At 48.9% G+C, this 13,978-nt stretch overlaps 4 protein-coding genes across 4 annotated transcripts; 2 read left to right on the forward strand and 2 right to left on the reverse strand.

Annotated features, from left to right (window-relative positions):
* Positions 1-367: 367 nt before the first annotated feature.
* On the forward strand, positions 368-6,623 carry hir3 (putative transcriptional corepressor of histone genes (Hir3); the record flags this gene model as incomplete). The annotated part of the gene is made up of 6 exons (XM_057263363.1): positions 368-526; positions 597-2,543; positions 2,620-4,628; positions 4,690-4,912; positions 4,966-5,121; positions 5,178-6,623. 6 exons carry the CDS (start codon positions 368-370, stop codon positions 6,621-6,623), a joined length of 5,940 nt encoding a protein of 1,979 aa, XP_057125024.1.
* A 489-nt stretch (positions 6,624-7,112) lies between these two features.
* N7481_004145 (uncharacterized protein) lies at positions 7,113-9,815 on the reverse strand (the record flags this gene model as incomplete). Its single annotated transcript, XM_057263364.1, has 6 exons — positions 7,113-7,438; positions 7,493-7,553; positions 7,602-8,126; positions 8,179-8,306; positions 8,358-9,405; positions 9,465-9,815. 6 exons carry the CDS (start codon positions 9,813-9,815, stop codon positions 7,113-7,115), a joined length of 2,439 nt encoding a protein of 812 aa, XP_057125025.1.
* A 946-nt stretch (positions 9,816-10,761) lies between these two features.
* On the forward strand, positions 10,762-11,928 carry N7481_004146 (putative RTA1 domain protein; the record flags this gene model as incomplete). The annotated part of the gene is made up of 4 exons (XM_057263365.1): positions 10,762-10,771; positions 10,827-10,926; positions 10,974-11,123; positions 11,193-11,928. 4 exons carry the CDS (start codon positions 10,762-10,764, stop codon positions 11,926-11,928), a joined length of 996 nt encoding a protein of 331 aa, XP_057125026.1.
* Positions 11,929-12,103: 175 nt separating this feature from the next.
* Positions 12,104-13,797, reverse strand: N7481_004147 (uncharacterized protein; the record flags this gene model as incomplete). The annotated part of the gene is made up of 4 exons (XM_057263366.1): positions 12,104-13,010; positions 13,070-13,399; positions 13,452-13,547; positions 13,601-13,797. The coding sequence occupies 4 exons, from the start codon at positions 13,795-13,797 to the stop codon at positions 12,104-12,106; spliced, it is 1,530 nt and encodes a 509-aa protein (XP_057125027.1).
* Positions 13,798-13,978: the final 181 nt, after the last annotated feature.

Genomic DNA, 13,978 nt, shown 5'->3' on the forward strand with positions numbered 1-13,978 from the left:
CGTCGCAGGATAAAAAAACAAGGGTATTTAACGAAAAGTAAAGAGTCAAATAGAAAGAGAGACTGGTGCTTTGAGGATGGAGGGGGGGATTTGGGGAATGGCAGGAGATCCGTCCGAAGGAGCTTCAGGCCATCAGGCAACAAGGCGGAGACCGCCCTTGCCTGATTGGGTTCCGCGCGTGTGGACTTGCGCGCACCCGCGATTGACGTTGACGTTGACATTCAACATTGACATTACCAGGGTTCACTCTCCTTCTATTGTTGCTCGAATCTTCAGGCCTCGGCGATGCGGCCGCCTTTCTTCGATTCCCTAATTTATCCGTGACAGAGTCTCCCGAGGATCCTGACCCTGATCCTGAACCTGAATCATGGCGAGCTGGCTAGCTCTGAATCTTGAACCAGACGATGCAGTTGAAGAAGAGGTCGATGACACCAAGGAACTTCAGATTGAGGAAGCTCTGAAATTGTACCACAATGCCCTAAAACTTCACTCCCAAGGCCCGAATTTCTACACGCAGGCGGCCGAGGCATATGATGCACTCCTCAATTCGGAGATCTTTAGATACCCCGAATCCATTTCCGACTTCAAAAGGGCAGCTCTTCCAGACGCGCAGGCTGCTGAACCGATCGACGAACCCCCCCACAGATGGCATTGTGGAATATAACGTGAGCGACTCGACATCCAGCCTCTTCCAAACTCTTTACCTGTCCCGCAAGAACTACGGCAAATTTCTACTTGACGTCCTTCACGAAGCCGTTCGCGAACCCCCCGCGAACGAAGAAGCAGCACAGGATATATCTCGAAAGACGATTAAAGCATCCAAAAGGGCACTTGCGTCCTTTGCAGAAGCTCTAGAGCGGGACGACACTGATCTCAATCTATGGAGGCAAAGCGCACGACTCGGCAGTGCCCTACAAAGCTACAGGTTGAACCGATTTTGTTTGGAAAGTGTGCTGGCGGATGATGATAACCGACTGGATGTGCGACCTGAACAACTTGGGTTGGAGGAGATATTTTCGGAGGAGCGACTACGGAACACTCTCAAGTCCCTATTTGACGGATTGTCTGCCTCTCAAGTTCCAGTCAAGAAACCGAACAAAGCTCTCGCCAAATATCTTCAACGGCACGAAGATCTATATTCTTATCTACCAACTTTACCGGATGACCTTCACTCTCTGGACCCGTCAAGAGGTCCCCTTGCTTTTTCAACTTCTTCCTTGGAGGTCACTCCGCCTGACGCGACGTGGGAATCAATTGGCACATCCATACTGGAAGCCTTCAATAACGAGGATACTTCTTCGATTCCTAGCCGTTCAATTCGAGTCATTCTGCCGGCTAGGGACGCAACACCCGACAACGATGAGGAAATGGATGGCGCTGAGAGTGCCCCTGAGAATGACGATACCCAAGTCAAGCCCGAAAGCGGTGATGTTAACATGCTTGAAAATGGCGAGCACAGCACAAAGCTCGAGAACCTTCAGCCGGATACCACCAAAGCCACGGCAGAGCCAGGCGAGGAGCAATCAAGTATCGACCAAAGCGCAGAGCAACAGCTTATGGAATCCCTCGAAGGCGAATCCACTCAGCCACCGGAACCACAAGTTGAGGCCGAAGATGAGAAAAATACAGAAGGGATCGACCCAAAATCTCCGTCTGAATCCCGAAAGAGATCGTCTACTTCAGTAGCCAACGATGATCAGCTAGAAGGAGGCAGAATGAAAAGTCGACGAACTCGGGCTCGAGAATCGAATGCGGATGGTTTGGTGCAACTAGACGAAATCGCATTTGATCAAGAAAAGTATTACGAAGATCGGTTAGAGATCTTTGTTAACGCTGACGAGTGGATGTTCAACACTCTGAATTCATTGTTCTCCAAGTTTGGTATGGAGTCGTTAGGTACAATCGAGAGTATCAAGGCCAAGGTAGTAGTTGTGAATGACTCTGACGACGTACCGGATGAATCGGAGACTCGATTGCTGAAAGATCTACGCGATATCATCAAGACCTGGAACGATGAAAAATCTCGCCTCCTGCAGCAGAAGGATGAAATTTCTCCGCTTAAGGATATTCGTGGTACCAATCGGTCTGGCCTGTCTGTTTTCCTTGAGCATTCAAGGAAGGCTACCAGAAAACCTGTCCTCCAAGAAATCCCTGCCGGAGAAAAGGTTTACAGTTTTTGTGGCAAAATGAACGAATCCTTATTGCATCAACACCATGCCTTATGCGAGTGGTTGAAATGTCTACTCATGCCAGAATTTGGAGAGCAACTTTCAGAATGGTCCGTGATGAAGTCGGCTTACGAATCTTTCCAATGGCCGGCGAAATTGAAAGAGGCTGTCGTGGAAGCCTTAATACAAGAAGACGAATTTCTGTACTCGAGGATGAGCGATATTGTTGCAAGACTCGAACGTCGTGCCTTCGATTCTAGTGCGGAAACTCCTTTCGAGTATGAGTTAAGTGATTACTCTGAACTTGAAATGATCCAGTCCATATATGAGCTCCACCTTGACATATTCTCCTCTGTCGATGGAATGAGGGGCGATGTTGACCGAGAAAAAAAAGCTTACTCAAAGCGACCGTCTTGGTAGATGGGGAATTCTCTCACGTTCGTGCCTGGAGTATTTCATCCAGAACTGTCCATCCGAAGAATGCCTACAAAACATTTGTCTTCGTCATCTGTGGACGTCAGTGTTCCATCTCAATCTCGCGGGCGAGGCTCAACGTGAACACATTTTGCTCTGCCTTCAAGATCTGAAGCACATGCTTCAGTCTCTTAATTATCCCAGCATCAACCTTGTGAACAACTCTGCTATGTCCGAATTATCCACTGAGACGATAGATCAAGAGGTATTGAAACTGAAGTGCATGGATTTCTTCGCCAAGGTGTTCAACCCTGATGACGAGGACCCAGTATCGCTCATTGAAGCGATCGAGCCAATCCTGGAGCCCTCGTCAATCGAGTACCCCGATGGTACTCTCGAATCGAACGACCTTAACGACCCATCTTCCCATGCTAGTGAAATGGCCTCTTTCCTTGACCGTGGGGATGCTACTTTGCGATTGTTCCTATGGCGCAGACTCCAGGAAGCGTATCAGTCCATCGACTATCCGCCCAAAGTTGTTTCCTGTTACCTGCGCAGCATCGAGACAATAATGACTGAAGTCGAAGACGTTAAGCACGCCGAGGAAACAAGCAGTCATCGCCAAGTTACTTTGCTGGGTTGGCTCAAGTCACTTGATGGAATAATCGCCAAGGCTGTACTTCTCATATCGCAGCACACTGAGAAAGCCTACGAATGTATCGATATGGACCATTTGCAAGCATCCATGTCTGCAGTAGCTCGGCTGATCAGAATTCTCCATGGCTTCGTTCTCTATGAAGATTCCATGCGGGTAGGCCAAATTTCCGGGCGGGATCTTAAATCGACACTCGCTAAATCGCTGGAAAACTTCAAAGAGAGAATGCGAGAATTATATGTTCGCTGTTGGGTTCTGCTGTATACCATGTTTTTGGAAGCGATTTCTCAGAACAAGGATATTTTCCCTGATTCAGCGGAAGATCGTATCCATGTCCTTCGGAGCGTGCACAATGCTCTCGGGGTTCGCTCATTGTGCAGATACTCACAGAAACGTTTCTTGAAGCTCCTGAAATCCGAATTGCTTGCACTTGAGACCAAGGGCGATTATGAATTTGATATCTGTCAAGTTCTTTTTGACCTCCACGGAATCAGGTTCTCCCCTGCTGACGGCGCGGCGGACCATGGTTGCCCACCTGAGAAGTTAGACAAACCAACAGCCATAATGATGATCGATTTCGTGATGAAACAAGCCCAGAAGATGAATATGAAAGATTTCTCAAAGTCTGAGCTCAAGACTACAGTCGAAAAAATGCAACAAGCGATCGGACCCGCGAAGCCCTCATCTCAGTCACCCCAGATGACTTTCAACCGCCGCCTTTTCAATAATTACATGAAGGCGCCTATCAATCCTTCAAGTCTTCTTCGAGCTGTCCAAGGAGTAGCGGAACTTGCCCTGGTACCAGTACCTGGCGAGAATGCTCAAATCGCTACCAAAGGCTGGTACTTCCTCCTCGGTCATGCCGCCCTCACAAAATTTCGCTCCCAAAAACGCCTCAGCCCCGGCTCAACTTCAGAGTTGGATGATGCAATCAATTTCTTTAGACAGGACCTAGATCACGGATCGGGAAGGTGGGAGACTTGGTATCGACTGGCGCAAGCATATGACACCCAGTTGGAGGAAGACATTACGTGGTCGGCAGACAAAATCAACAACAATCGCAGTGATTTAGCAGCCACTCAGCGATATGCTATTCACTGTTATTGCATGGCTGTGTCAGTGGCGATCAGAACCGCCGAACCAACAGTGGAGACGCGCATGTTGCTCTCTGAGCTGTATACGGACTTTGGTATCCGCATGTATGCATCTTCGAGAGAACCTTTGTCCATGGGTGCTTTCGGATTATCAGAATTTTCGCGACACTTCAGTAGCGAGGAAAGCCAGCAGATGTACAAAGCTCAACCTTTTAAGGAAATGTCGCTTTACTCTGTCTGGAACTTCGCTAGTAATCTGCTCAGGCGAGCAGTAAATGACAAGCCTCAGCGCTGGTTGTGAGTGTCGCTTTGTCTCTCAATCAAGAGAGCCGTGGCGAATTTGCTAACATACGTGCAGGGCCAATTACTTCCTCGGAAAATGCCTCTGGAAAATGTTTAGCTGCGATGATTCCATGCGGACGACTCGAAGAAAGGTCGAAATGCAGGATGTGATAGACGCGCTGCTTGATTCTATCGCAGCCCTGCCGCAGCGAAAGGATTCAAGGGCAGACCCTATATTCGAACCCCATTTCAAACTCTTGTCCGTGGTCCACAAGCTTGTCATCCGGGGCAGTATGACTGTGAGTGCTCTATTTCATTTACTGAGAGTTAACCCTGACTAACACCAAACCAGCCTGCCGAGGCGAGTAAAACCCTCGCTGTCTCACCTTGGGCTCGTAAAGTCGATGCTCCCGATAATATTGAAGGCTGGAGATCTTATATGCTCGAAGTCATCAAACGGTTCAAGAGTGCCGACAAATCGAATTGGCATCACCGGATGAGTGCAAAGGTATGTTCAATCCATCCACAAAGTATTTTCACGGATATGAATTCTGACTCTATTAGGCTGCCCATGTGATTTACGATGACCAGAAGAATGCCACAGCGGCGGTCGCAGCCAAACACGAGATGTCGCAAATATTCACCAAGACGCTTACTATTCAGGTTTGGCGACCGGAATTCGAACGCCCGGGACGACATTTTGTATATACAACGCGCTATGTTTATTTCTTCGTCAGCCTTTTGGATCAACTTGATGATCGTGCGAGTCTGGATCAGCTCCTGCGTCGGGTCAGAAAGAAGCAAGGCGATTTCATCAACCACACGAAATTGTGGGAAGACGTTTGTTTGACTTACGCGAAAATGATCCGCAGGGCCGCAAGTATCAATGAAGGCCACGAGGAGGGTGTATTCCGGCCAATTGGTTGGGAGGAGTTCTCATCGAAGACTGCTCGACTTGAAAGCTTGAGCAAGCTCTCTGACGAAACCACGCCAGTCCTTGAACTAATGCGAGACTCCTTGGAGCTTAAAAAGCTCAACAATAACCTGATGAAGGTCACCATGTTTGAGGATCTCATTGCGGATCTGTATGCTCGTGTCTATGAACTCAATATGCCTCAGCTTATCGAGCAGGTCAACGAAGAAAATAAAGAGAAGATGAAGGTGGATCATCTTCTCATGGCAGGCGAAGGAACAACGGAGACCTCAAACCCCGCAACTCCTGTTCCGGCCTCTGATACCCCTGCTCCTCGTGGTCGCACCAAGGGTATTGCTCGTCGCGACATTCAGAAACGAGCGGATATGATTGTCAACCTCAAACTTGGTCCGCGCACAGCTACAAATAAGTTCGCTGCTACCACGGACGCCGAACAAGCACCAGCAACACCGCGCGCGCTCGTATCTGGCTATACATCCACCCCCCAGGACCCTAGCAAGCAAGTAACTGCAGACGATAGCACGAATGCTCAGAAGGAAAATGCCGACAGCGCTCGTGATAGTGACAATGAAAGTAATGCGGATGAAACGGACGACACAAAATCGAACAAAGTTTCAAAGGATTATGGTGCCCTGACTGGTCTACGAAAGAATGAGTCGGGTGACGCTGAAACTGAGAACGAGGACGATGCCGGCAGTGGCAATGAAGGGGCTGATGAAGGCGTCGAGGAGGGCGAAGGCGATGAAGATGAAGATGAAGGCGATGAGGATGAGGATGAGGATGAGGATGAGGATGAGGGTGAAGGTGAAGGTGAAGGTGAAGGTGAAGGTGAAGGAGATATCGGAACAACCGAGGTTGAAACCGGCGGGGAAGAAGCGCAGGAGGTCGATAATACGATCGACGAGGACGTGCAGGATGGAGATGACGAAGATCAGACTGCCAACGAAAGCAAAATCGCGTACGGTGAGAATGATGAGTCTGCCAGGGCCACCGATAATGAGCGTGAAGGATCGGCCACAATGATCAAGAACGAGGAAGCCGAGAAAGATACCGACATGGATACCACCCCTGCATAAGGATTCGTACGATTGATTCTCGGCAATTCGTCTTCCTATTTTTTCTTTCTTTTGCCGGATACCTCCAAGGGTTGCTTTTTAGGATGTCTAGTTCCACGGAGTGGGCGTTGGGTCGGAGCAGTGCCCGTTATTATGTTTTTCACCATTGATACCAGGACGTTTAGGGTCTATGATTTTCTTCTATCGAAGAACCTTGCAATGCACTTACACGATGCCGATCCCTCTTTAACGTAACAGTAATCAGATTTTGTACGTAGGGCCAAAGGGGGCCAGAGACTCGGCCACAAGGGAAAAAATTGACTGCAAAATAAAAAATGATACTGGGGAATAACCCTCGAAAGCAATCCACAAAACGCCTCAGCCAAGATTATCCTTGCCCACAGGCGGTACCCAATCGCTAACTCGCAAAAGATGAGCCCTAAAACGCGAAGCCTGAAACATTTGCTCAAATCATAACGATCGTGACAGAATAGATAGGGGTGAGTCGAACTAAATGTGGCTCTCCGGGGCTAAATCCCATTTTCTCGTCGATATTTTTCGCGGTTTTTTACCTGGTGAGGTAGGCGAAGAAGGTGTAAACATGCTATCGGTGAGATGTAGTTGGTTCATGCGCTGAAGTGCGTTCTCGATATCACTCTCTCGACTCAAAAGATTCGAGGGCTTGTTGGGCGAAGTGTGCTTTGCTCGGGGCTTTCGGGTAGGTGATTGAGAATTCATTTCTCGCTCGAGGGTGGCAAGACGCCGGCGAAGCCGTTCATTCTCATCCTCTAGTTCTTCTACCCTTTCATTCGATGATTGCTCGGGATCTTCGTAAACTAAATAATCTGTGAGCTTGATGTTTTGATACATCACACAGACGACTGACTTACTGCTGAATCCACGAGAAACGAGTTCGATCTTCTTGTCCACGTGTTCATCATGGTGACCAAGCTAGGGATCATTAGACACTTGCCGAATCAGATTTTGGGATATTCTTACCTGTTCATCCCAGGCCTTCTGCCAGCGTCGACGCTCCTCCTCCATCATGTCATCCATCTCGGCCCAGCACTCCTCCCGAACTTCTTGCTCAATCATGACACATCTTTCTTCGGCAGCCTTCAGTCGGAATTCGACCTCAGACCGTGCAATTTCTTCTTCGGCAAGTCGAATAGCAATGCTGTGACAATCGTTGTTGAGTCTGTTAATTTCAGCTGCGGCACGCTCCAGTTCTTCGGCCGAGGCATAGTTAGGCGAAGCACGTCCACTGATAGATCGATGGTGACTGGAAGTAGTAGAGACAATTGATCCAGTTAAAGAGGGAACGCGAGGAACTGTCACCTCACGAGCCAATGCAGAATAACGCAATATTTGAGATGTGGCATTGAAATCACCCCAAGGGTCAGCGGTGACCACCATGATTGCCTTCTGAGGATGGTGGCCCCGAGACATTTGGTTGGAAGAAGGGAAGGAATTCGAGAAGAGAAGCTCTGTGAGCTTACACTGACGGAATGGTACAAGAGCGGTCTATGAATTGTATTAGCATCAGATCAGGAGTAGAAACTACAGGATTCCCTACCTTTGTACCATCCTGGACACTGCTTTGCATCTGTAGGCATTGACCCAGATACATCAAACTCTCATTGATTTTTCCAGCCTCCGCCAGCGTGGCACCGGCTGTTTTGGCATTTCTGGCACGCTCAGATCCTGGGAATTTTAGTATGAGCTGAGAAGTAAACGTACAATTTTTTAACTTACCGGCCAAATCCACGACGGTCAAAGTATTGCCCACCCAATTTGTCTCGCCGTGACGCTTATGCACCTGTTTCTTGACCTCTAGGCAGAAGAAACCGTGGCTTCTGGAGCTGACACTGTTTGATCCAGTACCTGTTACCTTTCGCTCCGTGAGCCCAACGTCTAGAATTGCCAATGCCTCTTCATAGGTGCTGCAGGCAATCTTGCGAAGTCCAGCAACCACTTTTCGATCTGGCGATCCCTCAGTTGGCTTAAAAAGCAAATGACGTCGACGGTCCTTTTGAGGGTTACCGCCGCGAGACATAGTGTTCCCTTGCCCAGGGACGATCGATGGCGACAAAAGATCAAATATTCTATCATTGTAAACTTCGTACATCGACACCAGGACGACATAATCGGAGTTTGAGTTTAAATCGATGGTGAGGTGGCTAACGTCGGGGAGTCGCGGAGACACAACAGGCCGTTCACGAGGCTGCCGGCGGGGAAATGCTAGAGCGGGGGTGGGTTCCTTGAAGACATAAAGTCGTGATTTAGCTAAACGTTCCTGGTACATGTTGGGGCGTGTGTAAGGGAGAGGATGTAAGGATCCATAGGGTTTCCTTCCAAAGGGCTCAGATGACGGTGGACTAAGGCCGAATCGATCTTTGCGAATGGGACTGGATTGTAGATTTGGGCTGGCCTTTTGAAGGTCTTCTCCAGGTGGAAATGGGGGAAATCTCGAGGTCCCGTACCCAGGCGATTCATCAAGGGTATATAGGGTATTGGGGCTCCGTACCGTAAGTGGGGTGTGCGCGCGGGATGGGCTCATGGGGGTTTGGGCTCTAGAACTTCGGCCACGATCGGAATTGGGGTCACCATAGACGGCTTCCAGGAAGGTGTGGGCGGCGAATAACTGCGCTTCAGAGGCATCCGCTGCGGCCAGTGATGCAAGCATCATGGGACTGATGCTGCCGTCCTTGGTTTTCACGGTGGGTTCCAGCGACCGGAAGATAACATCCAGGGCCATTTGGGTGATGCCGCGTTCGGATTTGGATCCTAGAATGGTGTGGCTCTGGATTGCTCTGTCAGATTAGTTTTGTTCGCCTTGTGTTTACACAGCGATTGCCTGACCTTTCCACTTCCTGTAACTCCTAATGTTGCGACCAGTCCATCACGACCTTCCTTTAGAACTCCCCTCACCAGGGACTCCATTCCGGTGTCATGAAAAATGTCGAGCTGTGAGGAGGTTTCTTCGAAGACTTTGGTAAAACCAAACTTCTCCACGGCGCGCTTTCGTGAATCGGTAGGCGGTTCAAGAGTGATATGGGTAGGAACTGGTGCGACAATGTCGGTTTCATTCTGCGATGCCCCCGGTGGCTCGACGGCAAGGAAACGGTCGGATTCATCGATTTTCTGGGCGAGAGGAGGGCGCAAGCGGAGGTAGACTTGAAACAGCGACGCCTGGGGCTGTTTGGAAGGCATGATGACGACGATGAGGTCGGAGTCTGGAAGTGTGTCCAGAGTAGAAAAGTGGAGGCTCGTCACTGTTGGAAAGTTGCGCAAGTCGAGCAAGTCGAGACCGCGCGCCAGGTGCGTGCCTTCCCTTGTCTACAGATCTCCCTCGTGCCTTCCTTGTTGGGATGCATATGTTGTTGACCCAGCAACCATTTCCCAAAGAGGAAAGGCCAAATCTCGCGATCTATAGGTCCCGTGACCTTGACCTTCACGCTTTCTTTCTTGTCAATTGGAGAACATAATTTTACCGCATCTCTTCTGACAAGCAAGGCTCATTTGTCTTTCCCGGGGACGTGGCAATGAGTTCGTGTTTTTCCGTGTCGGGCGCACCCACGCGCATCTAGCAGTACGAACGACATTACCGACCACTGGCTCCTTTGAGGACCCCGTATTGATAAGCCAGTTAGATATGGCGCATCATCCTTTTTCCAGTATTTCAGCCACCAGAAATGCCTACTCGTACAACCAAGCATGTGCATCGTTGGCCGTTAAGCCTCCCGAAGATCGTCATCTGGACCGAGCGTTGACCTCGTATTGGGGCCCGGATGGTACTGCGCCACGCGTTTTAGCGGCGAACCTTGAACCAGTCACTGTCACGGATCCGCACTTTGGAACAAGGACCCCCGATTTACACTTTTATGATTGGTTTATGTGAGCTCGTTGTTTCTGACCCAATTAGGAAATTTCGTTTTCGCTTGCCTTTTGGCTGAGATCGAGGCTCAGTAGAGTTGGAAACATCCTTTCATCTAGTATTTAAGTCTCAAGATCCCATCTTCTTGGTCCATTTGGTAGAAACCCCGTGAAACAACACAAGCCTAATTTCCAGACCTCACTTTTTAAACCCGGTATTATCTACCATTTACTTCTCTATATCAGACTCGGATACGTACATCACGTGGATTGCGCTGCAACTATGACTTATCGTAAGCTTTGCAGACTATTGGTACTTCCTTGACATAATCCACTGACACTCGGAAGAGGAGGGAAGCCTGTGGTTCTATGCACCGAACAAAGGTGCACCTATCGCTTTTGCAATACTTTTTGCTCTTTCAGGGGGCATCCACTTTTACCAATGCCGGTATGTCACCTTCTTGCAGTCAAAATCCCCTTATTAACCCTTTGCAGTCGATATCAATCTTGGAAAGTGACCGGTCTTCTCCCATGGTCGGCGATTCTTTTCACCGCAGGTTTTATTACACGAACCGTCGGTGCATTCGGACAGTGGGGCAATCTTAACCTCTACATTGCAAGTACTGTTCTTCTGTTGGCAGGACCGTAAGATCGCCGTCGGGGCCTACCTAGGTCTTTCTGAGCATTACAGTCAGTTGCTAACCAATGCACTAGACCCGTCTACGAGGGTGCCAATTTCTTCATACTCGGCCGCATGTTGTACTACATTCCCTACCATTCGCCTATCCATCCTGGTCGTGTCTTCACTACATTCATTGCGCTGGGCATAGCTATCGAAGCTATCACCGCCAACGGAGCTGTTCGAGTTGCAAGCTCCGGTTCTACCCCACACGAGCAAAGCGTTGGCAAAGCCTTGCTTAAGACGGCTCTTATCTTACAACTTGCTCTTATGGTGGCTTTCACCGCACTTGCTGCAAAGTTCCAGATCAACTGCAAGCGAGGCGGGGTACTGAACCACAAGATGAAACGCTGCCTGATAGTCCTTTACATCAGCTGTGCACTCATTACAGTCCGCACTATCTACCGCACGGTCGAGTACTTTTCCGCCGCAAGCCTGAACTCGCAGACAGACATCCAGCATATCAGCCCTGTGCTAAAACAAGAGTGGTTCTTCTGGTTCTTTGAGACCGTTTTCATGTACAGCAATAGTACACTGTTGAACGTCTTCCATCCTATGCAAGTCTTGCCCCGAAATAACAAGATTTATTTGGCTCAAGATGGCGTGACGGAAATCGAGGGTCCTGGATACAAAGATCCTCGGAACTTTATACTCACTTTCTTCGATCCGTTCGATATCTACGGCCTTATTGTGAATAAGGGCAAGAAAGAAAAATACTGGGAGACTCAGGCGCAGCAGTCGACCGCTACCAAAGCTCCCGAGACTGCGTAGGTCATTGACGTCGGAGCTTCTTTCGTTGATTTGTTTGATTTGGGGGAGACTCAATATTTTCTAAGCGTTTTGACTTCAGTGAGAGACATTTAGGGTATCGATTGTCATTTATATTTGGTATCAGCTATAGACTATTGTTATTTTATAAAACTATCTACAATCCAGCTTCTGATGATCATATATCATCAACATCCTTGCCAAGTTCCTCATGAATCTGCCAGCTGTAGCTTGCAAATTTGCTACGTTGGCGAATACGCTCACCAAAGCAGAGGAACAATGGTGGCACGATGCAGAATAGACTTGCAACACCAGCAAGGATAGAGACTGCAACGTTTGCCCCCAGCCCTTCGAACATTTGTCGAGTGAAAAGAGGGACAATTCCAGACATGATACCCCGCACAAAGGCTACTGCAGCAGTGGCACTAGCCGAGTAACTCAGATAGCTGTCTGTGATGTATCCGTACAGGACACTATCCAACTCGGTCAATGCATATCCGACGAAAACCAACGACATTGTTGGTACAATCCAGGGGATGTTCGGTCCTTGAACCAATGGTGGAATAGTCCAACCGAACCACCAAAGCCCAATAGCTAGACAGGGAGCACCAATTGCCAAGCCGGTAAGCTTGTCCTCTGGTTTGATAGCAACTCCTTGGTTTCGACGTTTGTTGAAGATGTGGCAGTCTAACAAACGGGTCAAGGCGCTGAAACAAGTACCAAGACCAATGGCCATGAAGATAAGTGAAGATTGAGAAACAGAGAAACCCATTGCCATGTAGATGGGCTGCAATGCTTCGGTGAATATATAGATGAGAGACATGGCGATTGAGATCATGATTGCGATGGTAAAGATAATTGGCTCCTGGAACAAGAGCTGAGCGGGGCGGAATAGTGCCTCCTTCACAAAGGTGCGCAGATCGGGGGAGTGGTCGTGATTAAGAGCACGAGGAAGAGATGGAATCTCCTGTCGCATCATGTCCACCTCGTGGGTTAACAAAAGGGAGCATCGAGATTCGCGAATGAAGAAAAGGAGACCAGTGATGATGCCGATGATGAGGGCATATATAAAGAAGACCCATCGCCTATTCTCGTGATTAGTACTGGGCTTCGAGAGTCAGAATCATGGGAGAGCTGAACATACCAGTTAAGAGCTTCAATTATATGGCTGCTCATGATGGGTCCAATGATCAAGCCAATGTTCGATGCGACGGTCCAGAAGAAGACCACCCAGATGCGAGCCTGCGCGTTGAAGATGTCTTCGATGCTTCCACCCACAATTGTGCCTGGGACTGCAGAGAGTAGTCCTGCAATTATTCGCATCACAATTGCTGCGGGGAGAGAGTGGACAAATCCAATGACTGCGCAGCAAACACAGCTCAGCCCGCTGCTGATTATGTACATCTTTTTACGTCCAAATGATTCGGTCCAAGGTGGAAGGACAACATTTCCCACGGATTGTCCTAGCAGAAACCTGTAATTGAGTCAGATGTAGTTCTTGGTCGGAGGAGTTGCTTCGAACTTACAAAGTGACAAAGCAAAAGGTGGAATAGGTATAGTCGAGTTCATATTCATGTCGAGCTTGGGCGGCAGCAGCGGCCCCTGCAGTGCTGCTCGCAGTACTGGGAGATGTCAGTATTAGTTTGCAATTTGCGGTTGGAGAAGGTGAACGAACATAAAAAGGTCCAGAGCGCAAATAAGTCCAACATCGTATGTCTTCCTCCACATAGGCCAGTTCCTAGGATGCCTTGGATTGTCGTGTGTCCACCTTATAGATTTCCCATTGGGTGCGAACTCAAGGTAGTGCTCCTGCAAGTACTCTTGCATGGGGAACTTGGGCTCATCAGATGTCTCGAAATTTTGGAAACCCATCTTTGGCAACAAACAAGCCAATACTCATACCGTGTACGAGGAGCAGCAGGTCAAGAGAGCTTGGAAACAAACAGTTGTTTGGCAAAAGTTCGAAGGTGAAATGTAGTTGGGTATAAATTGTTCCAGGCTAGCAACCATGGCAATTCATCCAGCCTCGTGGAATGACAGCCCCCCTCAACGA

This window comes from Penicillium waksmanii (assembly GCF_028829765.1).
Source record: "Penicillium waksmanii strain IBT 27052 chromosome Unknown utg000004l:1.0-5674109.0:1.0-5678898.0, whole genome shotgun sequence".
Taxonomy (NCBI): Eukaryota; Fungi; Ascomycota; class Eurotiomycetes; order Eurotiales; family Aspergillaceae; genus Penicillium; species Penicillium waksmanii.